This window comes from Prinia subflava, chromosome 10 (assembly GCF_021018805.1).
Source record: "Prinia subflava isolate CZ2003 ecotype Zambia chromosome 10, Cam_Psub_1.2, whole genome shotgun sequence".
NCBI classification, from domain to species: domain Eukaryota; kingdom Metazoa; phylum Chordata; class Aves; order Passeriformes; family Cisticolidae; genus Prinia; species Prinia subflava.
The window spans coordinates 26806832-26832543 of NC_086256.1; the positions used below are offsets into that span (position 1 = coordinate 26806832).

At 39.6% G+C, this 25712-nt stretch overlaps 1 protein-coding gene across 2 annotated transcripts in view; it reads right to left on the minus strand.

Annotated features, from left to right (window-relative positions):
- Nucleotides 1–25712, minus strand: part of COP1 (COP1 E3 ubiquitin ligase) — a 123010-nt gene that overhangs the window by 89508 nt on the left and 7790 nt on the right. Inside the window, exons 3-10 of one of the 2 annotated variants that reach the window (XM_063406547.1) lie at nt 25226–25323; nt 23852–23916; nt 21371–21490; nt 19301–19369; nt 10460–10519; nt 8540–8616; nt 3596–3653; nt 40–154 (exon numbers count right to left, since the gene is read on the minus strand). In XM_063406547.1, coding sequence (XP_063262617.1) covers nt 40–154; nt 3596–3653; nt 8540–8616; nt 10460–10519; nt 19301–19369; nt 21371–21490; nt 23852–23916; nt 25226–25323 — 662 coding nt within the window. Of the gene's footprint in view, nt 1–39; nt 155–3595; nt 3654–8539; nt 8617–10459; nt 10520–19300; nt 19370–21370; nt 21491–23839; nt 23917–25225; nt 25324–25712 lie in introns of both variants that reach the window. The other variant, XM_063406545.1, reaches the window with a different exon arrangement.

The following is a 25712-nucleotide window of genomic DNA, read 5'->3' on the forward strand; positions in this document are numbered from 1 at the left end:
TACGTGACATCAGCAGTGGAGCAGCACTGGAGAACTCACCCGAGACACGAGTCATCCTGGTGGAAAAATAGCACTGCTCCAGGTCCTCAAAATGGGCCGTGAGGCGCTTGCGTCGCGAGGCCAGCGTGCTGTTATACCACGGCTGCTTCTTGGTCTGAGAGGAGAAGGGAGAACACTTCAGAAAGGTAAAAGCCAGGTCTGGCTTTCACTTCTATAGATTTTACCCAATTATAAACAATTACACAATATATGTGATAGGTTAGAAGTTTAAAATGCCAATAAATGAAGACTCTTGGCACTGCCAACAGTTATTTCTTAGGGTCTTATGCTGCACCCTTTAACATTAAACCAAATCCCTGTTTTTAGACAGTTTTTATTTCCTGAACCTTAGTAAATTTAGTGATTCTGGCCTCACACACAGGACAGGCAATCCCAACCTTTGGGGAGTCCTGTCTTGCATTTATACAGATAGACAGCATAGGACAACTTCCAGCTTCACAAATCAAACAGACTGTACCACAAATACTCCCCAGATCCCTGGCAAACAGCTCATTAAAAGAGAAGGAGTTGTTTATTTTAATGAGTTAGTTACTGAATTACTTCTTTGGAAGCAACTCAGTAACTCTCTGTAAAACTAAGCAAATAAAACAGAAGCAAAAGACAGCATGAAGTTCAAAGGTTAATTGAAAAGAAGTTCCTGAAGCTCATCATCAAAGCCATTTCCCAACCTAACCAAACAGTAATAGTGAGATGTAGGAGCAAAGGATTTAAACTAGGAAAGTAATCTTTCCTGCTGAAGCAAACACAGAAAATGCAGTACTCACTGTTTTAATCATGAGTGATGAAAAGGAATGAAACCTCCACCATGTAAGGAGCACAAAGAGCTCCTTGCTTTAGTTTCTGTTTAGGAAGTCTCACATACCACATCCTCAAAGGTAAATTTTAAAAGATTTAAGAACCACCAAGCTCCCTAATGAACAACATCCCTAAATGAGTACAATGCTCATAATGCTACTCAATGGCACAAACAAAACCCACTTGGTGTACAACTCCCCCTCAGGCCATGCAGGAAAACAGCTTGGCCTCATTACAGCCACCCAGCAAGGCAACGAGAACAAAATAAGTTTACAGCCCACTCAAATTTTGTTTGTACCTGTATGAAAAGCAAGCTAACATTCTAGTAAAAAAGCAAACCCCAAGCAGTGAAACCTCCAAGCCACTGCTTCCCACACACTGCCACTGTGGCTCACACTTGCCTGTGACAGCACCCATGGTCTTCACAGCTTGTTTCATCTCCAAAGCAGCTCCAACCTCAACACACAACACTGGAAAGTGCTCCTACATCAACACCTTTCAAGTACCATTTTCTAAAATTTTACATCTTTAAAAAATGCTTAATAGAACACTTCAATAGCCTCTTCCTATACTTTTTGTGCACCAGCCTGCAATATCTCCTCAGCACATCATTAGTGATTTGGGCTCAAGACAACTTCAGGCAAAGAACAATCATTTCAGTCTCAAGGCAAGCTGCCTGAACCACAGTGACATAACCCAAACCCAGGCGTGATCTGCCAGATCCCAGCCCACACTGAGGTGGAATCAATCAGGTAAGTGTTTGCCTGCTGTGTCTCCCAAGAAAATCCCTGAAGAGCAGCTCTCAGGTTGGCATGTGGCAAACCCAGCCCTGCTGAGAACCAAGGGGCACTAACCCACAGTCATCACACCACCCCCAGATAAGCATTTCAACCTGCTCACATTTCACCAAAAAACAGATACTCAGTTTCTATAAAGCCTGCTCCCTGGCTACTTTCTAAGTAATACTGGGCAACAGGAAGAAAAAAATTAGGAAAAATAGAAGAGATACCCCAGCATTTTATTCAGTGGCTAAAACTACTATGGTTGCCCTAGTTGAGGATATGAGTTTGGATTCCTCTGTTACCAGGAGAGATTTTACTGTCTGAACTCCATCAGATACTCTAAAAAGTCCTCTAACTGTGAAAAAGCTTCTTATTTCTAGCAGAGAAAAGGTACTGCCATTAAATACTACCTGCAGAATTCCCCAGGGCCTAAGTGACTTGTCCACTACTTACTTCTGAAACTCATCTTCTGGAAGAGAACTGTCCTAGAGCTTTGTGGTATATAAATTCTTCCCTAACAACATGTTTGTGGCAATGCACAAAGTAATTATATTGAGAAAGGAAAGCTGTGCTGTCCATCCTAGATAATTCTTATTGCCAACAGTGTCCAATATATGATTTTTGCTGTGACTGACAATTAGGGAAAACCCCCACAAGTTAATTTACATTCTTAGAACTGTTTTTACAGTAAAGTCTTGCTGAAATTAGACTACCTTTGAACAGACGTGTTTAACTTCCAGGTTCTCTATGAACTCCCCATTCAAACACATATTAAAGTTTAATTTGAAAATTTGTACTTGAGAGCACAGATCTTGCACTCTTGAGGACAAGAAATCGCATCTGAGGACAAAAAAGATTATTCTCACACAAATAAGGCTGTCATACAGAATGACTAGAAAGTCTAGGCTGTTTGTTTTGTGAGCTCGCCAGCAGGAGAGCTACGCTATTAATTCTGGCTTTGAAATAGGCAGTACTGAGACAAGTAGTGTCACTGGAGAACAAATACACTGTAGCACATCAGAGTCCTGAACATAAAACCCCCATCTACATCACACCTGCCCCGTGGTAGAACTGCAACTCTGCTCTAGCAAAAACCTCCAAAGACCAGAGTAGCAGGAACAACAAGCATTTTCCCCACAGACTAATAGATGGAATTTTCCAATTACCAATTAGTTACATATCCAAACATATATGTGCACAAGCTCAGAATTCCAGGTGTTTTTTCTTTCACATCAAATAAGATCCAACAGCACTTTGACCTGTTAATTTACCAGTTTCATGCTGGTATGTGCCAGGGATGGTCCACCACCACCAGAGAGCACCCAAGGCACAGTGGGAATGTGCCCCAGAGTCCATCTGCCTAAATTAAAATTGTATAATCTTTTAGGATCTGTGAGCTGGGTAGGAGTGTCACCTCCCCAGCCCAGCTGAACCCCTCCAAAGTGCAAGACTCCAGAAGTGCTGTTTGGAATTCGGGAGGCCCTAAGGGTCAGTTTGGAGGCTGCCTGCCAAACAGCTCCATTCTATTTGCAGCTTTTTACCCTCTGTATGAATTTATAATGGTTTGTAAAAGGCCCTGATGAGGACAAACCACATAACTGTGCCTGGAGATTCTTTTTTTGTTTTGAAAGTTAAGCTTTATCTACAGCTACTTAAGTCAATGCAAAGGGTCAGGGATTCACCTCCCTTCCCCAGTGCTGCCCACATGGGAGATGAAGAGCAAACTACATCCCCTCTTCCATGGAAAAGTCAGCTTTAAGAAAAAAGATGTCTAAATACATTACAACTGGTGTCTCTCACACAAACGGGCACAATCATTCCAGCAGCTGCCCATACAACCAGTTAAGAGCATTTTCAAGGCCCAGAGACCAGTACTCTGGAGATGGATGAAGGGGCACCTCAACCATGCCCAACCTCCACATTCACCCTCCCATGCAGACATTTATGTATTACCTTACCTGAGAACTGCCACTGAAGCCTGGAGGCTGGCTATACTCGGTGGAGTCAATAATACTACTGCAAAAATAAAAGAAATAGTCTGCTTAAATCACTGCACAGCCATCCTTTATCATTTTTAACCTGTTTGCTATTCCCTTCTTGACACTCTGCAGCATACTTGCTTTTGAAATCCATTTTACAGACAGGGAACACAAGGTTTTATTTTGTTTGGGGGTTTAGGAGAGACTTTTTTTTTAAATACAGAGTTTTCCTAGAGCAGAATGCTGTCACACACTGTTATGTGTAGTGCAGTCAAAACTTCTAATTAAAATGCAAAAGCATATCTTTCATATGAAATATGCAGCACAAGACATTCAGAAAATAACATGCTACTACTGGTTTTCAGTTTCTTAAAAAAAGAAAGAAAACAGAGAAGTGTAATACTCTGGCATTTGAATCAACACTGGAAAGGGAAAAGCTAGAGATCAGTGTAAGACAGACACTAGTTTAAACAGACAACTAAGGAAGTACAGAAATAACCTAGAAAAAAATTACTGACAGCCAGGATTACTATTATTAGAAAATACTACACCATATTATAGTATCTAAAATGACACAACATACCTTTCAAATCACTGTTTTCAAAACACAGCATAGACATTCAAACTCAATGGAATTTAACTTTCAAAACTGCAAAAAGATCTCCTGATCCAAGCAGAAAACAGGTGGTTCAGTGCCCTTGGACATACACGGAAAAAATTCATCTCCCACAGTAAGACACCAGAGCCAGATTAAAGCACATTAATCACTCAAATTTCATATACTTCCAGGACAGGTAAAGATTAGCATACAAGAACACAATTTTATTGATTATGCAGAACACACTATGAAAATCACCCTGACTTGTTTCTAAAAAACCTTTTTAACTGCTTTGCCCCTGCTATGTCATTTGACTTGGACAGAGAAGAAACTAGCTGGGATCCTTGCTCTCATTATTCTCAGTCTTTCTCATGAGAGAACCTTAGATTTTAAGCATTGCTTGAGAAAGGTGAAAGTCTCTTCAAAAAGCTTCTAGAACACTCCTATAGGTCTTTGTTTTGTCAAAGATAATTGTACCAATTCCTGCTTATGTAACAGCTGACAGAACTTATGTGTAAACTTCAGAATCTTGGCCATAAACAAATCGGTTTGGTTTAAATGCTGGGCAGGGCATCTGTAAGTTTGGAAGAATGAATCATTGGTACTAGTGCTTAAATATTTCTCTGAATGTTTTCAAGCTCCCCTGGAAGTGAAGGAAATAGAAACAGAAGATGAGACATAACCACTTACAAAATTAAGCTGGAAAATGAGATTGACTGGACTTCTGTTCCAGGCAAGACAAAAGCTGCTAACAAAGAAAACCTGAGGGATAAAAATCATTCTTTGAGGAAGCTATTGTAAGGGAGAAAACAGCAGAGCCATTTCAGGCATGGCTGGGGACAATGAACTTTAAATTAGAATGTGGCTGCATGAAATAATCAAACATGGACAGCAAACCCTGCCAGAACTGCAGGAATAACACATTCAGCCAGAAAGCAATGAGAAAGTACTGCACTTTGAGAGAGGTACAGTGGCAATTAACAGCAAAACACAGAGTGTCTGGTCTCGTGTTTTTGCAGGTTGTCTGGTGATGTAAAGCCTTCAAGAGTGTAGACGTCATCTCCCTAACCAGAGTACAAATTCAAAGACATTTCTGTGCAGTGCCTATAGCTGGGTTAACTCATATATGCTTCAATGTTTTTCCTTTCAGTAAACAGGCAGCAAGTAACCAGAAAATTACAGAAGTGGCCTCCAAGTTCTTTTTGAAAAGATGTAACATTAGGTTCAGTTTGGAAATTCAGCTCCACTGACACAACATTTAAAAACCCAGAAAAACAGCAAACAAGGCAACCCACAGACTATAAACCCCATTACAGGGATGGGAGGAGGTAATTAGAACAAATGGAGGGGAAGGAGGATCAGGATTTCAGTAACTGAACCAGAGTTACCAAGCAACTCATTTCTAGATCAGAATTTTCCCTCAGACTCCTATTAGTGACAGTTTGTTATTGCTATTAGTCCTGGATAGCATCACAGAGAAGCTGCTTATTCCTATCTCCTGTTTGCACCGTTTAATGGGAGCAAAAATAACACACGCCCGTTGACAAAAGCCACCCACAGAACTATTTGTTCTCTTCCCTTATTCTTCCCCTCTTGTTCTCTATTAGTATAGGAAGCAATAGGCAACACTGTAAACAAGCACGGTGCTATTACCCAATTTAATGTTTCATCACACCCTGTGTAGGCACAAGAGAAAACACGTGTTTCTTGCAGCCAAGGATGTACTGCACATCATAGCCGAGCTAGGGTTTGTTGCTAAAGAGTTTCTGAAGGAAGCTGAGGGAAGGCAAAGTAATCTCATATTTTGAAGATGTTAAGAATAGGGAAGAAAAAAGCTACAAACAATGAAAAGAAACAGAAAATTAATGAAGCGAGCCTGTGATTTAGAGGAAGCAGATGAATAAGGGCAAGTCACCAGAGACTAGATAAAACTGAATTCCAAAGAACTCTATTTTCTTGAACTTTAAATTCAAAGGCTAAAGAAGTTTTCTTTCTCCGAGCACTAGTCTGTGATAACCTTATACTATTTATAAGGCACATTAATGAAGTGTTATACAATTATATTTAATTAGCAGTGTGTTAAGTATGTTAAGTTATATTTCAATTTAAATACACCATTTTAATTCACCAATAAGCTAAAGAGTCTCTGCAAGTTCAGTATCATTTTAGCATGGATGTGAATCCATCCCAAACTATATTTGTATTTCACTCTTAGTGGTTCATGGCATCTATAAAATGCACTCTGGAGATTAAATATTTCAGTTAAGAGAAGTGAAAAAAAATCAGCATATTTCATATCAGCTGCTCAGCAGCATTCTTGCCAAGGAAGAGTGTTGTTGAGATATTCTTCAAAACTCACATTTAATGTTGAAAATAAAATTAGTTTCAAGTGGTAGACCTTCCTGGATCTAATTTATGGCAATTCACACCAATGCAATAACTAGAATTATATGAAACTGTCAAAATGGGGCAGGGATAGAAGTTACAGGAGTAACTTCTGGCAACAACTGATGCCTGTTCAGACACTTCCTTCACATACTGATTTCTCTTCTACCACTCAAGGCTACTTCTTAACGCAGGAACGTCACCAAGAAAAGGCTAAGGGGTCTTCTAAAGCAGAGAGAAAAAGGTAATCCCACATTCCCTAGAAAACACCTAAATATCCTATTATATCACACCCCTGGCATGTTGTACCAGGAAGAAAACCCACACAGCCAAGGTGGACCCAGACAGGCAGGCAAGAAAGAGCCCACGGTCTCTGCACCCATCGCGGCTCCAAGCCACTGGCACCTCCCAGCAATCCAAAGATCACTACAGTGTTCTTCTGATACTATCTTACATCCTCAAATGCAAGAACTGAGATGGATTGACCTCTAGGACATGAAATAAATAGGCATAAAGGAATATTAAGAAATTCTCAGTAGATGGAAACCAGTGTAGCTCTCACTGCAGACTGTTTCCTCCTCAACTTTTTTACTAAAACTTCTGGGCTTAAAATGTTATTCCAGCCTTCAAGAGATAAAAGTTTTTTGGGGGCTTGTTTGTTAGCTTAGCTCAAGTAATAGTGATATATTTTACTCCTAAGTACAATCTCTTGGTAAAAGAGAAAGGTTTCTAGGCCTGAAGGCATCCAACATCTACCAAATTGAGCCTGATCGGTGCTCAAGTTCACCCCAAGCATCAGTACCACAGGGCAAAACCAATCTATTTAATAGCCAATAACCAGAAAAGTAGTAGAACCTGACAAAAATCTCATCAGTTTCACAAATCTGCTTCTTGGCAAAACAGCAATACCTCATATCAAGAAACAAATCTGCACCCAAAAGGAATTGAGGGAGCAGTAAAGAGCTGAATTAGAAATGCTGTTCCCATTCACTGTGACCATATTCCTGTCCTTTCCCTCGGGGGCAGCCAGAGCTTCAGAGAAATGAGAGATACTGGTCTCTGTGTCCAGAAATAGCACCTTGGTACGAAATTCCAGCCAATATTGTTGGGTTCCTCACCACAGCACGGTGTCCAAGTCTCTCTAGGGGAAGAAATCTGATCATTTTTTACTTCTGGACTAGTATGTTTAGAGCTGCTAACTGTAAAAAAATCTACCAGTACAATTTTATAACAGAAAATAACAGTTTAGAGAACTCTACTTGTAAGAGAAAGCAGACATGATCACTTAATAACGTAACTTGGCCCTGTTGAAATTAGAGCAAAAGACATCTGTAAAGTAGAGCACTTTAAACTCTGGCACTTACAACTTGGATACAAGAAGCATCTGCAATATTATCATCAAGAAACCAGACTATGCAATATTCCAGACAAAAATACACATGAAATTATGTTATTAGAAAGGCATTTCATTAAATCAAAACAGACAGCAGATAAAAAAGAATCAATAGGCTGTACATTTCAAATTTTGATCTCAGCCCATAGCTTTAGCTACCGAGGAAGCCAGAGCACTCCAATATCATAGAAAATTAAGACCTTTCATAGGCCAAGCAGGACTGGACAAAGTTCAGAGAAGGTAGCATATAAATAACAATAATATTTTATTCCAAGGAAAAGCTTATGACTCAAGTTTACTAATTCCCATGACATTTAAAGCCATTGGTTTTCCATGGCATCTGATTCAGAGCAGATTTTTCATCCAAATGCAGGCTCAGATGGCTTTTTCTTCACTTCTTTGTTCACATAAAGTTTATACCAATTAGAAACACAACAGGAAAATACTGTACAGCACTCAAAAACCAGTTTTGTTTGTGTTTTGGGCACTGCTTGGAAAGCACTAGCAAGTACAGCTTGAAATCCAAGTTGAGTTGCAAGCTCCATACCTGTGTGAAGGTGAGGGAGCCTCAAACTGTGGCACTGTGCTGTCCTCACTGACCGGGGAGTACAGGCCACTCATCTCCTGAAACAGAAACCACATTACAACAGAGCTGACAAAAAATGTATGGCTAACACACGTGCTCACAGAATACTACTGGTTTTCCATACAGATGACCAACTGTGTCTACATTTACTCAACTCTTACCTAAAAATCTTTACTATACCTGACAAAACATTGATTTTCTTCAATTTTTTTTCAGCTTTCATTCAAACTGGGTTTCAAAAATCCTACAGCTGTGGTGCTCTGTGCTTCAAGAGTGGCACTTTTGGAGCTTATACTCCAAAAAACCCAACAGATTTGGTTATAACCCAATTGCCTCTAACCCAGCATCTCTTAGACGTGGCAGAACAAGCAAGCTCTACCTGCATTTTTGAGATAAGCAAACTTGTCTAACAGCCTTCCCAACTGGAAAGTAAAGCTGGATATGGGTCATGGCAGGAACAGTCACAAGGCAACAGGGCAAAGGCGGTGCCACAGAGTTAAAGAGGATCTGTCAGCCCTCTGTGGGACAACTGCACAAGAGATAAACTTTGCACATAAACTTCGCTTTGTCCCTCCCAGACTAAGACACTGCTGTGTACTCAGTATGAGACCGTCTTTCATCTGTTTGGGAAATGGAAGCTATGCAGGATGCAGCAGCTCATTAGTTGAGGGGCAAAGTGTTTTCAGGACAATTATTACTTGTGCTTTCAAATTCCCACTAGGTGCCTATTAGCTGGTAGGTAGAAAGAAGGATATTTGTGACAATAGAGCTCCCAGGCTTTAGAGGTCAGAGCCGAGGTCACCATCACACCCCAGGAATACAGCCCAGCTGCAGCCCACTGAAATGCCTGATTAAAGAGCACAGAAACAGGTAGCTGCATGCTCTGAGAGATCCCACAGCTTTTGGGAATAGTTTCTCCCAGATCTCAAGACTTATTTTACCAGTCTGAAGGAAACATGCTAAGGTACATTTATTTCACCAAAGCTGAGAAACATTTAGAAGAGGTCTGAAAAAATTCCAAATAGCTATCAGATAAATGGAAATTCTTGCAGCTGTCATAATATTTATATTTTGCTAATTAATCAACACACATTGCTAATTAATTAGCAAAATTAATTGCATGAAGAAATCTAAAAGGTTTTTTGGGAGGTAGCTAGGAACACAAGCTGACTGCTGAAGATGAGCAAGAAGCAGACCTGCAAACTGATTCCCGAGAAGCTTTAAGGGAATGGTATTTTGAGAGGTGGCAATCTGATGTATTCCTGAAACACCAGCTTCCTGCTGCAAGATTAAACACTAGAATGACTAGAGGGAAGGACCAAGAGGAACATAAAGACTCAGTGAAGACAGAAGGACTGCACTGATGGGGCTACAAACTCCTGGAGAATAATTCTTAGCAAAAGTGTCAAGAGATTCCCATCGTTAAGGAATTATGAGAACTATACCAGGAGGTAGCAGGAATCAGTTTTGACAAGCAGCAGGAGCTGGTTTTGTTCCTGCCCAATCTCTGCATAACAACCCTCTTCTGAATCCCCAACACCTCTCCATTTTAAGACTCACATGCTGCTAAGATTTAAACAGCCTGTGCAAGCAGCCAGCAACATACAAAATCTGAAGTTCTGATCAATATACCAGCTGCTGATTTCTAGCAACTACTCTAAAGTACTTACTACCAATACAAAGAAATGATTATGTAAGAGTTACCAAACTGAAGCCTGCACACATCAACTAAATGAACAAATTAAAGAAAGAGCATCATCTGTTCATTTTCCTATTACTGACTTAAATGCCATAAATTTAACCCAGCAGCCTCACAGCAAGGCAGACAGCTTGATGAAAATGAAAAACTGCCAGAGTCAGAACAACGTCTGGGCTCCTCACCTCTACTCGTTTAATATCTTCTTCCAGAACACTTAGCTCCTTCTGGATCTGCTCCAATTGCTGTGGATAAGAGAATGGGAGAAGTCTAAATCAATCTGCACTGCACCACCAACAACACAAATTACAATCTTTCCATGAGGAACCTGAACTATCTTTGCTGGTGCGCTACACCATTCAAAAGTCACCAGGCAGGAAGTTCAAATGTTCAGATTAACACAAGTGTGCACACAAACCACATTCAAGACAAACCTGTTATTTTGAAACAATGCAGAAAAAGAGCAGGAGGTATTTTGATGTCAATCACAGAGACCCACATTATTCAAAGTAACGCTATTATGCTCCTCTAACATGTCTCAGGCAAGGTGTAACAGCTTTGCAAACACTCAGCATAGAATCACAAAGTGGTCTGGGTTACGTGGGACCTTAAAGTTCATCTCATTCCACCCCTGCCAAGGGCAGGGACACCTTCCACTGTCCCAGGCTGCTCCAAGCCCCTTCGAGCCTGGCCCTGAACACTGCCAGGGATCCAGGGGCAGCCACAGCTTCTCTGGGCACCCTGTGCCAGGGCCTGCCCACCCTCACAGGGAAGAATTTCTTCCCAATATCTAAACCCACACTCTTTCACTTTCAAACCATTCCGACTTGTCCTGTCACAATTAGAAAAAAAAAACCCACAATGAAAGACAATGATCATTTTATCCTTCAACTAAATATGAAGCATTTTGCTAAAAGGTATCAAGACTAATTCTCATCCTAGCTGTTAACCTGTCACTTGCCAATTTAAACTTTGTCTTAAAGTTTTTGGATTGGAAGATTGGAAAAAACCTGTTATAACCAAAGTAAGATTTGCTCCTGGTACTGAGCAAGCACCACATGGTATTAGGACATCACTTCTTCCAAAGGTGTGATACTTACCTTGGATTACACCATAAATTCCAGTCAGTTTGAGGGCTACACCTGAAAGGGTCAGCAGGAAACTTCCCCTCTCACCAGCCAGCATTTCCTTTCCCTTTTTTGTGCACCTTGTAGTATCTTCCAGGTTTTTAGTCAGTCACAAGCTGGCTTCACTCACCTCAAGCAACTGAAGCCACAGACTTGACAACTGTTTACATCTGAGCAAGGACATCATCTCCTTACCTGCTTATTCAGCAGCTACATCCCATCCAAACACCCACAGAGCCTAAACCCAGCCTTGCAGGGCTCAAACACACACACACACACACACTTCCCTAGGTCAGAGCTCCTGACAAAACTCAGCTCCAGTGAAAGGCTGGGTCACTGAGACACATAAATGTAATAAATACATGCAGAACTGGAAGTCCACCAGACTCTCCTTAGCTCCCAGACAATCAGCAATGTGGCCTGTCACTAGAAGCGTTTACTAAGTTAAGTCCACTGAAAGCTTTGTCTCCAAAGACAAATCAAACTTTTGTACTTTCACTTTACAACAGACTATTAAATTGCCCAAATCCACAATTACTAGTTTGGCAACACATGTTACTCTTAGTATGACATATTCCAAAGAATATCTGGCAAGCTACTCCCAAATTCTTATTCACTCAAGTGCTTAAGTTTGATCCTTGAAGTGTCAGAAGGTTTTGCTTAAACAAAAAGCACAATTTAAACATCCCATAGTAAAGCATTCCAAATACCTGTGTGCTCTGCATCAAATAACCCAGCATTTTAATTTTCCTTTTGAACACTAACAAAAGCTTCTGTCTTTGAAAACAGGAGAAGAAAGCACTGTTGGGTCCACACCTATTTCTAACATGGCTGCTTCTTTGAATGAGATGACATTATAAATGTATCCTAACCTCTGCACTCTGAAGGTTTCAGCTAACATTTAATTTGAGGCACAGACAGCAGAAGTTTAATGGTTTAGAACTAGACTGCCAGAGATAATTTACAAATCACTACACCATAACAGATAATTCCATTTTCACTTCCGAAACCCACAGCAAGAATAGCAGGTGGTGCTACAGCTCCAAGATTAGTGGTAAAGTTAAGTGACACTTGCACAGCACGGGTCCTGCCTGAACTCAGCTCTAGAAAATACCATTGGTGCCCCACATTCATAAATCCCATTTAAAAGGAAGCTACAAAACCACTTACAAGTTCCAAAATTACAATGAGGAAATCAGCTATTCTACAATGTACTGGGTCACAGCCAAACTGGACGTCTGAAAAATAATTGATAGTTGTTCACATCACATAAACAGGACACTTTTTATAGGAACAAGAGTAGAGACCTTTTATTAGCCACCTTTCATTAACTATTGCACAGAGCCAAGAGCATGAGATCTGGGATTTTATTTACCAATTCATCCTTCTAGTTACAACCTACCATAAACTTACCCAACAGCAGAAACTCTAAAAAGCAGGCAAGAGTATTTCATGCTTCTTTTAGGAGGAGGTCTTCTCATGCCATCAGCATAAAATGAATTAATGTCCACACTGAAACCTTTGGTTTTTTGGTATGTTAGTTTAAGTGTTTTAATCTATCAAAGACCTTAAATCAATCCACATTCATTCCAATTAAACTTGAAAAATTAGAATACTGACTTATAATGGCCAGCCTTTGAGGGACATTTAAGGAAAGCTAAATGAATTATCGTGCTTGCAGTCTATTCAGATTTAAGGGTTCTTAATTTAATTTTCACTGTTGGGCACAGAAAGCAAGCCAAGTCTTGTCCCAGTGATGGGCAGAATCACGCCTGTCAGACTTTGGATTAAGTGAGCAAAAACACTTCCAACAAACACTGAAATGTATGCTTAGAGAGAAGCACATACTGTAAACTCTCTTTTCAGACACAGATGCTTTCCCAGAAATGAAAAGGCCAATATGGACAAGGAGGAGGTTCTTAATTCAGTGGTTAAACCTCAATTTCAACTCCAGTGAATGAACTACAATAAGCAGGTGTGTAACATTCTGGTCCCATTTTTCACATATGGGCATACATACAAAAGAAAAGCTACAATTTCAAAACTTTTTTATAATCCTGGAAAAGGTTTTCAGACATTCAAGTCAAGAAGCTACCAACTAAACACCAGGCCATGGTCATTTTGGTTTTGATTTGCCATCTACTACCAAGCCTATCTGGTTTCATCCTGGAGCATCCTGTTTTTGCTGGAGCGAGGGCCCCCTGGGAGGCAGCAACTTCCCTGCTTTGTGCTTGTACACAGGGACAACGAGCAGTCCTGACTGGGCCTCCTGGAGCCAGTTCTAAGTGTTTGCAAAAAACCAAAAGCTCAGCAGAGCCTCCCAGTGCCACAGACACAGCCTAGAAAAATGCACAAGGGAAGGAGCCATAGACCCTTAACCAAATGTCTTTCCAAGTCTAGAAAAAGCACAAGTAAACAGGAGCTGTTTTCTACAGAAATATTGCAAAACCAGCAACACTATTGTAACAAGCAGCTTCAACAGAGCATCTGTTGCATTCCCACCTTTTGGAAGCTCACAGGCCATTTTATGCTCAGTAACACACCTTCCAGGCTCTGATCCAGACTCCCTGTGCAGTCATTACAATATACACCATAGATCCAGACAAGCAGATAAGGCTATTACCACAGGGAACATCATTTTCCCAGACACACGAAGCCATGGCACCAACCAGCATGAGGCAAAAATGATCACCTGCCCACCCGAGGAGGATAAACCAGGCAGTCACTGTAAATAAACTCTTAATTCTGTCCTGTAGCTTCACCCATCCAACATCAGCATCTTCCTGTTCTTCCACCAAGTGCTGCTTTAACAAACCACAGCGTAAACTTCACTATCAACAGCTGAAACTTTTCTAAAGGTACCCAGTGAAATTAATTTCTGTCTGTAGGATTCAATACCTCAATGACAATGCACAATAAAATCAGCTTCTCTCTCTGGAAGTCTTGGCTGTCTCTGGGTTTTCTTTCCATTACTGCTTTGGATGCAGAGCCTTTTACAACATAAAGGGCAACAACAGCATAGAGGTCATCTTCAGACCTTAGAGAAATGTTAGCCTTATAAATTAATTGCAAATATTGCTTATTTTGACAAAATACCTCTCCGTTACAATGTTTTTACACAACTAGAAGTAGGTTCAAGGCTTTTTTGGTATGAAGACAAGAACACCTGAGTCTCCACAAGTTTCATTAGTGAAATATGGCATTCAAGCCTCTTAAACATGTGGACAGCCCATCTATAATACATTTATCTGCTGAGAGTATTTCTTCTCTCTGATCAATATTTCCTCCAAATGATAAATGTTTCCTTGTAGCTGGGGAGGAGCTAACAGAGAGGCTTGAGAACATCCAGGTTGTTTAGCACACAGAATTCCCAAAGGCAGGAGAAAGGAGATGCCAGGCTGCTAAAGTATGTTTCATATCTTGAATATTCCTCTCCCTCATTTAAATCCTACAGTATGGAGGAAATATGCTCTGAAAGCTTAGTGATAGGGTCTGCTAGAAAAGGCTCATGAGGTAAGGACATCTGGGGGAGGGAACAAGGCAGCCTGAACAATTAGACTAACTGCCTTAGAGTCCAATACATCAGGAGTAGGTGCTACTTGGCTTCTTTCTTTGCAAGACCTCCCCAGGGCAGCAAGGAGAGCCAGCTGTTATACACTGGTATCACCATGATAATTCTTAGTTTGCTGCTCACACATTCTCTGTATCCTTGGGCTTCTTATCACTGCTTCTGGAGCTCACATCTCTCATTCAGTAACTCAGAAATGCAAACAGATTTAAAATAGCAGGTAAGTGCTGTGGATAGGGACCAGATTACTCTAGCTATAAATTCTCCTCAGCAGTCCTGAAATGTAATCAGGACCACATGAGAACAAAAGAGCATGACTGATTTCTGCTTCTGTCACCTCCTCTTGCTTACTCATTAGTTCATCCATGTGTATACATGCAGAACATAAGGCTTGACAGGTGAAGTGATTAACACAAGGTAATGATATCCCAGGAGAATTCATGCTCATAATTCCCAGCAATTACCCTACTAATAACTCCTCTTTATTTTTAGTATTTAACATTTGAGGGTGCAAAGAACAACAATGACTCTGAAATGCTGAGCAGGCACTCAGTGCCACAAGCCTGAGACATCTCAGGATTATTTTTCTGTCCCAGGATGTTAAGTAGCTATAAAACAGCCTTATGCATTAACAAACATGAAAGAGGCCTTGTTTGTTAGACACGAGAGACTTAACGTCACATTCTTAGAAAGAAAAAGCCCACAGAAGATAAAAATGAAGTGACATCTGCCAAGGGAAACATGAATGCACCCAGAGAATAGCACCTGTCTAGAACCTGATTTGTGATACTAATCATCAAGCTCAGTATTCTCCTTCAGTAAGCAATGATGCTGCTTGACAGAAATACCATCAGGTAGCTGAGTTAATAATATTTTAGCATAATTTATCTATATTATATACATGGTGGTGTCTAACTGTTTGGAGACATTGAAATCCTGACCATACAATTAGAAAGCCTCTTCTTTAAAGTAGTGAACATAAAAGTGGGGAGAATTAATTGATATAATCAGCTCTGTTACAAAGTGTTCAAGATGAAGAAACACGTGAACTTTTAAAATTAACCAAGTTAAATTTGCAAAAGCATTTACGCAACACACACCACCACCAAGACATAATATTTCATTATTAAACTTGACCTTCCAGACTTTTTGGGTCCTTAATTACAACAGAAGAGGATGCTGGATTGAAAAAAAATGCAGAGTGTGCCTTCAATTAACTCTGCACCCATATGGAAAAGCACTCAGCCATGCTAAGTTTGCCTTAAGGACATCCAACTGTTGTGAACAATCAATACATTCCTCCCCTCCAAAACTAGCTGTTGTTTGCGAGAAGAAGTATTTTTAAGCTTTAGCCACTTGTTTTCAATCTTTTTTAAGGTAAGACTTTTTTTCCCTATTACTATTGCCAAGGATTTGGGATTTTTTGCAATATTGCTCTAGGTCAAAAAGAAAACAAAATACATAAACTTCAAAAGAAAAAGGACTTGCAAACACCTTTGTGCAAAAAAAAAAATGCAGTAAATTCCAGTTTGAAAGATCAACATTTTGAAAAATTATGAACTGATCAAAACAGGATTTCTAACAGCACCTGCTGCAGGTGCTGAACCTCACATTTATCTTCTAGAGAAATTACGAAAAGGTGACAAAGAATCATTTGTCAAAAGACTTGACTGCACCAATATTCTGAAGTACAAGTCTAAAAGATAGTTTTCTTCTAGCTATAAACCCACTGCAATATGCTCCGAAGCCACCATTTCATTAAAGCAGGAGAAAAAAAACCTCAACTTATGAGTGAAGCAGGCCAGGAGGGTTACAGGTGGCTAATCATCTGCTCTGAACATGTGAAATACTGTACAGGAACACTAACTGAGGCACTATCTGTATTCACTTACTAAAGGACTTTAGTCCCCATGCAAGAACTTGCAGTACGTAGTAAATAAAACCTGTTAATAAAATCTTGCAATAAATAGTATTCAAAGAGGCATATCAGGAAGCAAGGTTAACAAAGTTCCTTTAAACATTTAAGCCAAAAAAAAAACCCCAGAAATAAGAACTCAGGATCATACATTTAAAAAAATCTTTTTTATTTATTAAGAACTTGTCTTTACAGCTATGGATTACTGAGTGAAATTGCATTTACTCTGCAGTTATCTTTCCTAAAACCAAGTCTGAATTAAGAAAGGAAAAAGGGTCATGTTCCTCCCCATAATAAGGCTGCTTGTTTGACTCACAATGATGTGCAATACATCACTGTTCCAGGGTCCACACGTGTTCCTTGAGCTCAATTCTTAAACAGTCACCTCTCACCGCATCAAAAGAAACTCCAGTGAACTTCTGAAGCCCTGATAACCTTTACTGCATTATTAATATGGTCACTTAACCTCCTGTTCTCACCTTCCAAGCCACCATCTCAGGCTTTCTGCAGTCTGGATACATCACCACTGTCCAACCCTAGCAGTAATTCCTCTATTATCCCCACAAAACTCCTTCCAGAAAGGGGTGCTTGTCACAAGCTCCACCAGCTACAGGAGGACCTTGTCACTTAGCAAAAAGGAAGCACCAACTGCTGTAATTTACTCTATGTGTAAACTGACTGCCCAAGACAGATTTTGATATGCAAAACTATCCTAATGACTGGCCTGTATTTTGCATGCATCTACCCATTGATTTTTATCTTTCTCACCCTTATCAAGTGAGAGCAAATACTGCTACCAGTCTGACAAGCCCTCATTTCCCTCAAAAGAAATGGCAAGGCCAGACACTAAGCACTAGGGCAAGGACAGAACTGACAGGCCTGCAGAGAAGGCTTTGGAGATGTGAGTGTCTGCATTTCACACTGGAATATAAAGGGGTGTACAAAATAACATAGAGGAAGTCTTGGCAACAGAGGGAGTACATAAGCAGAGACATGGAGGATCTGAAATAATCTATCCGTCCCAATTACCTTCAGGATGTTCCTAAGGCTGTTTTCAGAGGATCTGCAGCCAAAAATAAGTTTCTTTAGCCTTAAAAGGAGATGCTATCCTTTAAAAATTATTACTAAATCAAAAGCGATAGAGGTACAGATGAGATGGGAAAGGTTTCCCAGGTACTGAGACTCAAAGAATGAAGGTTGAAAGGGACATTCAAGACTATCTAGCCCAACCACCAACCCCACCACCACCATACTAATCCCTAAACCATATCCCCAGTCCATATCTGGATGCCTCTTGGACATTTCCAGAGACTGTGACTCCACCAGCTCCCTGGGTGATTTACCCCAACACCTGATCACTCTTCCAGTGAAAAAAAAAAATTCTACTGTCTAATCTGAACTTCCTGTGGTGCAACTTGAGGCCATTTCCTCTCTTCTTTTCACCTGAGACCTGGCAGAAGAGCCTGAGTCCCCCCTCACTACAACCTCCTGTCAGGTAGTTAGAGAGAGCTCGGTCCCCACCGAGCCTCCTCTCCCCAGACTAAACTACCCCAGCTCCCTGAGCTGCTCCTTGTTTTCCACACCCTTCACCAGCTCTTGCCCTTCTTGGACCATCCACAACCCTTGCTGGTTTTGGCCATGGATACCTGTTGGTGGACAGACTCCAGACTCACTTTGGAATGGTCCACAGCCAGACCCTCAATCCATTCTGGACAAGGCTTCTTATACCAATCACATGTACACGGTTTCAAGTTTGACCTTATAGTCACACTGCTGGGTCTTCTGTTCTTCACATCTTTTCTCAGAAACCATGGACCACACAAGAGTTTGTCCTTTTGCTGTTTTCATGATCATTTTTCTGGGTTTCTGGGCTATTTGTTGTATTAGAGTTTAGGCATTGAATGACCTTATAAAGGAAGAGTCTCAAACCATGAAAGACTGTGTATGTGATTATCAAACTCATTCATATTCCTTGAGACACTCACTTCAGAACAAATAAGGAAAAAGCAAAGAATTCTTTTATGTCACTGTGTTAGTCACGGCATTTGATAAACTAAAGGAAAAACTTGGTAGTGAAAATAACTTCGCTCCTTTCCAATCTTTGATTTTTTTCTGTGTTGGGAAAACAATCTTGTTTCAAGAACTTGACGTACATTTACACCAAGGAGTCTCTCTATTCCCACATGCTTCACCAATGTGAGATGAGAAGGCAAATGATTAAAAATTGAAGCTGTCACACATAAAGAGATTAATTTTCCTTCAAACCCACGTGTCCTCTGTCTGAGATTTCCCCTAACACGCCTTGAGTTATTCCTTGCAGAAATAACGCCAGGCTAACACATCACTTCAACAGAAATGTGCTGGGAGAAAGCAGCAGACAACAACACCTCACCCACTGAAACACAAAGCAAGTTACCTCTCGCTTGTTTCTCCTGGCAACTTTAAGAAATTCCATCAGGATCTGCAATTGGGCAGCATGGGACTCCTGTAACACAGTAAATAAGAAGTGTAACTCTTCCATGTACATTAAGAGAAACAAATATTCGTTTTATACACAGAAATCCACTCAGTACAGAAACTACTTTCATTTAGAGGTTAGCAAGAGAAAAACAGCTTAAGGAAGTTTTAGAAATGGTAGTTTTACTTTATCTCACAGGTCTTAAGGTTTTGTTTGGTTCACAGGAAGTTTTTATGTGAAGGCAACAGTCCTTGTAACAGTTCTTAATAGTTAAGTTGAAATGCTTCTTTTTTTCTTTGGCTACTGCACCTGGACTGGATTTTGGAATACAGGTTCCTCACAGACTCACCTTCTGCCCTGGAAGATCATTAACATCCACTTGATGATCAGCATACCAAAGGATGAAGTATTTATATTAAAAAAATACCTTCCCCAAAATTTACGATTATACTCATGTAGAAGTTACTGCTGAATATTTCTCCAAGAGTGAAAGACAACAACAAAGTCACTGATGAAACTAAACCATCCGTTTCTAATATTTTTCATAACAGATTTTTTTACCTCAGTCATCAGCATAGTGTTTTCATCCAAATTAGCCAAAAATGTGACAGGGAAAGATAAAGAGAACCACAAGGGGAAAGAAAACTAAGACCTATATTCCAGCATTAATATAGCCCATATCATATCCAGCATTCCAAGACTTATTTGCACAACCCATTGAAATATTTATTGTTAAAGGATTTTGAACATACACTCAAAAAGGATCAAGACATAGGAGCACACAAAATCCATTAAAGGCAAAAGGGACAAGGAAAGTAGAGACATTGAATGCAAAAATACAACTTTTCTGAGGTTATTTTCTTACTCTTCGTGATCTGACAATAATAAAAGTGAAGCAAGTAAAGCTAGACAAGAAAAATGCTTTTAAGCTCTTTAAATGTCAGGTGTGGTTTCACTTTTTTAATTTAGCATCCTTAGAAGATATCATACTCAGAAATACCCGTACACTCAGTCATATGCCTTCCTTGCTTCAGATTTGTCACAAATTATACAAAAAAGGCCTACAGAGAAAAAAGGTTTTATTCTCTCTTTCCCCACCACAACTTCACTGAACCACAGTATACATATTTACAAGTCCCCATGCAATAAGGCAACACAACAGTTCTGCTAATAGTCAAGCATATTTTGGAATAATTTTCTTTCCATCAGAACCACAAGTTGTAAATATTGATTCTGTAAGAGTCAGTAAGTTAAGATACTGCCAATACAACTTTTTTTTCACTTTTTTTAGTGTTTTAAAGCACTACCAAAATCCACCCTCCTACTCACAGTTCACTGGGTCAAAGTCTGTAATAATCCAGTCTAATTTATAAGGTCTGGTTCTCATAATTTGCAAACGATCACTTGAAATGAGAATGGAATGGCCAAATACAAGGAGAACTAACACAAACCAACTACATTTCAGTTAAATCATAGGAACAGCTTTCTTCATATTGGGTAAATCTTCAAACCAGCTTCATGAACAAGACATCTGAACTTTTCTTTCAAGCATCAAGTACTGAAAAAGCCTTCAGGAAAGGTGGTCATTCAGATGCTACTGGTTCCAGCAGAAACTAAAGGGTGTGATCCTTTTCATATGCTCATTATGTTTATTCTTTAATCTCTGTTCTGGACTTCTTCAGGCTTATTCCTAAGAAAGATCTGACATTTACTTGTGCAACAGACAATTAGCAAACTTCTTCACGTGCTTCTCTGTGTTCTGTGAGTCATTTTCTCTTATCCTTTTCTGTTTTCCCTGCTTGTTTATACAACCCTGCCAGCAACAGCATTATAAGCATGTTATGGGCATCACAGCTGAAATGTTATTTCACTACAAAGGTCAGCAAAACAGTCACCTTTTAAACACCAAAACACAAGAGAAAATACTGAGCAATTAATTCACCAATAGAATCTTGCTTCCAGGAAAAGGTATCAACGAAAAAAACTTCTAAATACACAATGTTCATTTAAATAAGAGAAACTTCTTACTGCTTCCAACTGCTTCTTTTTTTGCACCAGCAGCTCCAGCATCAGGTTGACATTGGCTAAGTCAAGATTGTCTTGATCAGTTCCCAACAAATCTTGAATTATCTGCCACCTGTGACCATTCTAAAAAGAGAACAAGAGATGCAGAAGAGATGGTGAGTCAAAGGCATCTAGGGCTATGTAAGCCATCCAACAACAGATATTAAAAGCAACACAGCAATATTTCATCCCTTTGTAAAGCTGCAAAACAGTTTTCATGTATCCAGATTCCCAGTTCTGCCATGTGTACAGGATATGGTTCCTTGGACCTACTGGGGAGCTTCTTATCTTATTTGGAATATATTTGTGCTTCACGAAAGTGTATTTGCTGCTGCTGCTGGGAAAAGATTATTTCACAGCAACAATTTTATCTGATTTGTGCCCCAGCTTCTGAGAACATGTTTCTTTGGGGAGAAAAAAATCTCCACATTTATCCAAGCTTAGTTGGATTACATCTGAAATACTGTTATGCAACAATACCTTCTATTTTTTTTAGGCCCAACTAATAGGTAAAACCCTCATGCTAAATTCAAATCAAAGAAGATAGTATCATCTTATTTCTTCTACTGTCACCTTTCATATTACTCCTCATAAATGTATGGGAAATGGGAAAGCTGGGAAGGAGATGGAGCTTATCAGGTTGATCTCATTTAAACTGCTTGGAGCTGTGGGGGACTCCTCAGAGCACCAAAATACTACTATACAGCACATCCTTCCCTGAAGGTTCTTTTCTTCTTATCAATAAAAAAAAAAAGCAAAAAAAAGTATCTTTAAGCGGAAGAAAACCTAAATAATACGTTAATGCTAGCACAGCCTTACATCAAAAAGCCTCAGGAACCAACAGGAATAGCTGAGAGGTCTAAAGAACATCTAAGAAACAGGGCTGGATTAAAAAAAAAAACTGTCCTAAAAAACCTATGACAATAAATCAAGCTATTTAAATTGCCAAGAACTAGAAATGCCATCCAGTCTAAATCAGGTATTTTCTCAGAGGCTGTAGCCTTTTTGTATTAACTAGATGAAGAAAAATAAAACCTGTAACATCCACATAGAACACACAACTTTTTATACAGTGCTCAACAGAACCTATGGAAACTACTCAGGCCAAAAATTCAATTTCAATTTGGAATAACTGGGGAAAAAAGCCATGATTTTTAAGCAAGTGAACAGGATTTGAGACACATTTTAACAGACTAATGTACTAGTTAATTGTACTACTGCTAAACTGCTCAAATGTTCAAACATGCCTTAACATGATTTCTTAATGAGACCATGACTATTGCATTTGCTGCAATGTGTCTTGGATGACTTCCCTTAATAACAAAAGTAATACATGGCACATTAAAGAATGGGTACAGGAGCAACATTACTCTTTTTATAGATGTCTGTAATTTTTACTTGGTGCCAAAAGGAAGACACAACACTGATTTTGTCATGAAGTCACTTACTGGTAGTTATCAAAACTAGGTGCATCTACAAGCATAGCTTTTAAAGAGTAAAACCAATTTCCAAGAAGCTACTGTACATGCCTTCAGGTCAGCTGTGTGCACTTCAAACCATATCTGGTTTATGCATATTTTATATTAAATATTGTAAATGCATATTTTATAATGAATATAAAAACTTACTGCGAGTAAACCAATGAATCTTTAAAGAATGCTCTTTTCAAACATTGATAGAACTGGCTTCTGCAACACAGCCCCTAAATTAATACCCCTTTAATACAAGCTTTTAAAAACAGGTGATCCGTGATTTTTATTGTTTTGCAATCTTATTTATGAATTACAAAAGACAAGGATGTCAGACATAGCAGGACAAACATGCAGGATTTTTGGCTCATGTCATATATCCCTTTTAATCTTAATGTACAAGAGCATCCACGGGTGCTGTAGAGAGGTTCTGATGAACTGAGGACACAGATCCTGCTCTGATTCTGTGACAGGAAGAAGTCTGGAAGACATGCAGGCAGTTTTATGTGGCAGCTGAACCAGAACACCAGACTGCAAAGGTATCTTTCTCCCTCTTGTGGCTGGTATCAGCATTCCCCCAGTTTCCTGACAGCTTCTCACATGTGATCAGACAAGCCCGTGGCACTTGTAATCATTCACTGCTCTCATTGTAGCTGTAATTTCAAACACTAAGTGAAAATTATTACCTTTAAACAAGTGTACTTCCATGGGCAGTTCCCCAGGTTATATGCAATGCATCAAAGGACACCTGCCTATGCTAACACAGCTTCTCTCTACACACACTGCTGGGGGGAAGAACAGGAGTTAACAAGGTAGACGGGATCTACTGCCACTGATATTGGTATTATTCCCTCTTAAAGCAACTCAAAGCATCGGCTCAACAGTGCAATCTCTTGTCAGCTAAGTCATGTAATTACAATTGCTGCACAGATTCATTAAATAAAGTAAAAAAGTTGGAACATACGGTGCTACTCACTGAATGGTCCAGTTTGAGTCTCTTCTCCTCAGATCTTTGCTTCTGTTTAAGAATTAATTCATTAACTAAAAAACATAAATAAGAAGTCAAAGAGATGGACTGAAGGTTCACCAAACCAGGATGAAAGATTCTACCTCAATATTTTTATTTAGTTATCAATTCCACAGTAAAATGTTTATCAGTAATTAAAACAGTAGAAGATGTCTCCACTTTTCTGCTTACCAATTTATTCCTTGGTGAATTTTTGTAACATATAAAAGATTTTTTTAAAAAAATCACCAACAAATACAAAGCCTACACATTCTCCAAACTGAGTCAGTTCCTTTTTCTGAGCATCCATGGTTCCTTGAGAAAGTTTTTCAACTCCAAGGCAAAAGTATGTCACAGAAGAGTAGGAGGGAGATAAATCAGGTAATGTTCTACTACAGGCCAAAAAAATAAGAACAGCTGACTAGAATAACTTTTTCCATGAATTATCATGTGCATTTCTAATAATATGTTTTTGCTATAATTTAATTTTACGCCAATCCAGCGAATACAAAGAGAAAGGTAACTCCAATCCTTCACACACAAGCTCTTCCCCCTCTAACACATGGCTCAAATCCCTGGACACAGGGGTGTGGAAACACTCTTTGGCCCAACACTTACTCCAAGATCTACCTCAGCACCACCTCCAGCACAACATGATTAGGTCTAAATCAGGATGCCCATTTCTGAAGCATTCCTTGGCTACTGTGGCTTTCCAGACATTTATTGTTAAATGGGTATCTCAGCACATGAAATCAAGATTTGCTTTAATTCGGTATTTCACACTGCAGTGGGTTTCCTTTCATCTTTTCCACACAAAACTAAGTTTTAAACTGTATTTCCACCTAGCAACATTTCCTCCCTCTTTAAGAAGCAACTAGGATTGCACATAGATATATGTATGAATATTTTCTCTGCATCTAATTTACACCTACGTCTATCATATGGGCCTCAGTACAGCAGCCAGTATCTAATACTGCCTCCACCCTTTCAGGGTCCAAGCTTTGTAAACAGGGCATGTACTTTTTTATTGGGCAGACAAGAAGGCAAAAAAACAAAAGGAAAGAGATTCACATCTCTAGCCATAAAAAAACAGCTTTGTTTTTCATAGTATGGAAACAGCAGCAAGTTAATCTCACTACTGTCACTCAGCACATAGAACTGCTGGAGGCACTGCAGTATTAACAATTTATACTACCAACTTTTTAATATAAAAATGACAACCAGGGGGCTGATATTTGGATTTTGTTTTCAACATCCAGAAGACTGTAATTTATAGGACAAATTTAAAAGTGCCTGCCTTTCTTAACAACCAAGACGTTTCTCAAAAGCAAGCCTAAAGCTCACCTAAGAAGTTGGGATAAAGATGATCTATGTTGTCCACAACGTAGTTGCATTTGGGACATCTGTTATTGTCCTCCAGGCTCTGGTGAATACATTTATAGCTGTTCAAAAACAAAAAACAAGAAACAAAACAAGTGAGCCCATGTGAAGGAACAAAGCATAAGCACAAGGTAAACAATATCAGCCTTAGACAAGGTGCACTGTTTGTGTCACCAGCTAACAGCTGTGCTGCCAAGAACCTACAGTGAAGTCAAAATGTTCCAGTGTTTGAACTCAGAGTGTGCTACAGCAGAAAGAAAAGGTTTTTGGCAAAGATTACAAAATTTAGTCAAGTACTTCACTCTTATTTCCCTGAGGACTACTGCAATGTGGATACTCCAGCCACAATACCATCTCAAATTCATGCTTCCCACCACTTCCACAGGCAGCAAACAGATTGAATTACTCAGAAGCAACTCTTCTAGATTAGCCAAATACTTGGCAATCAACA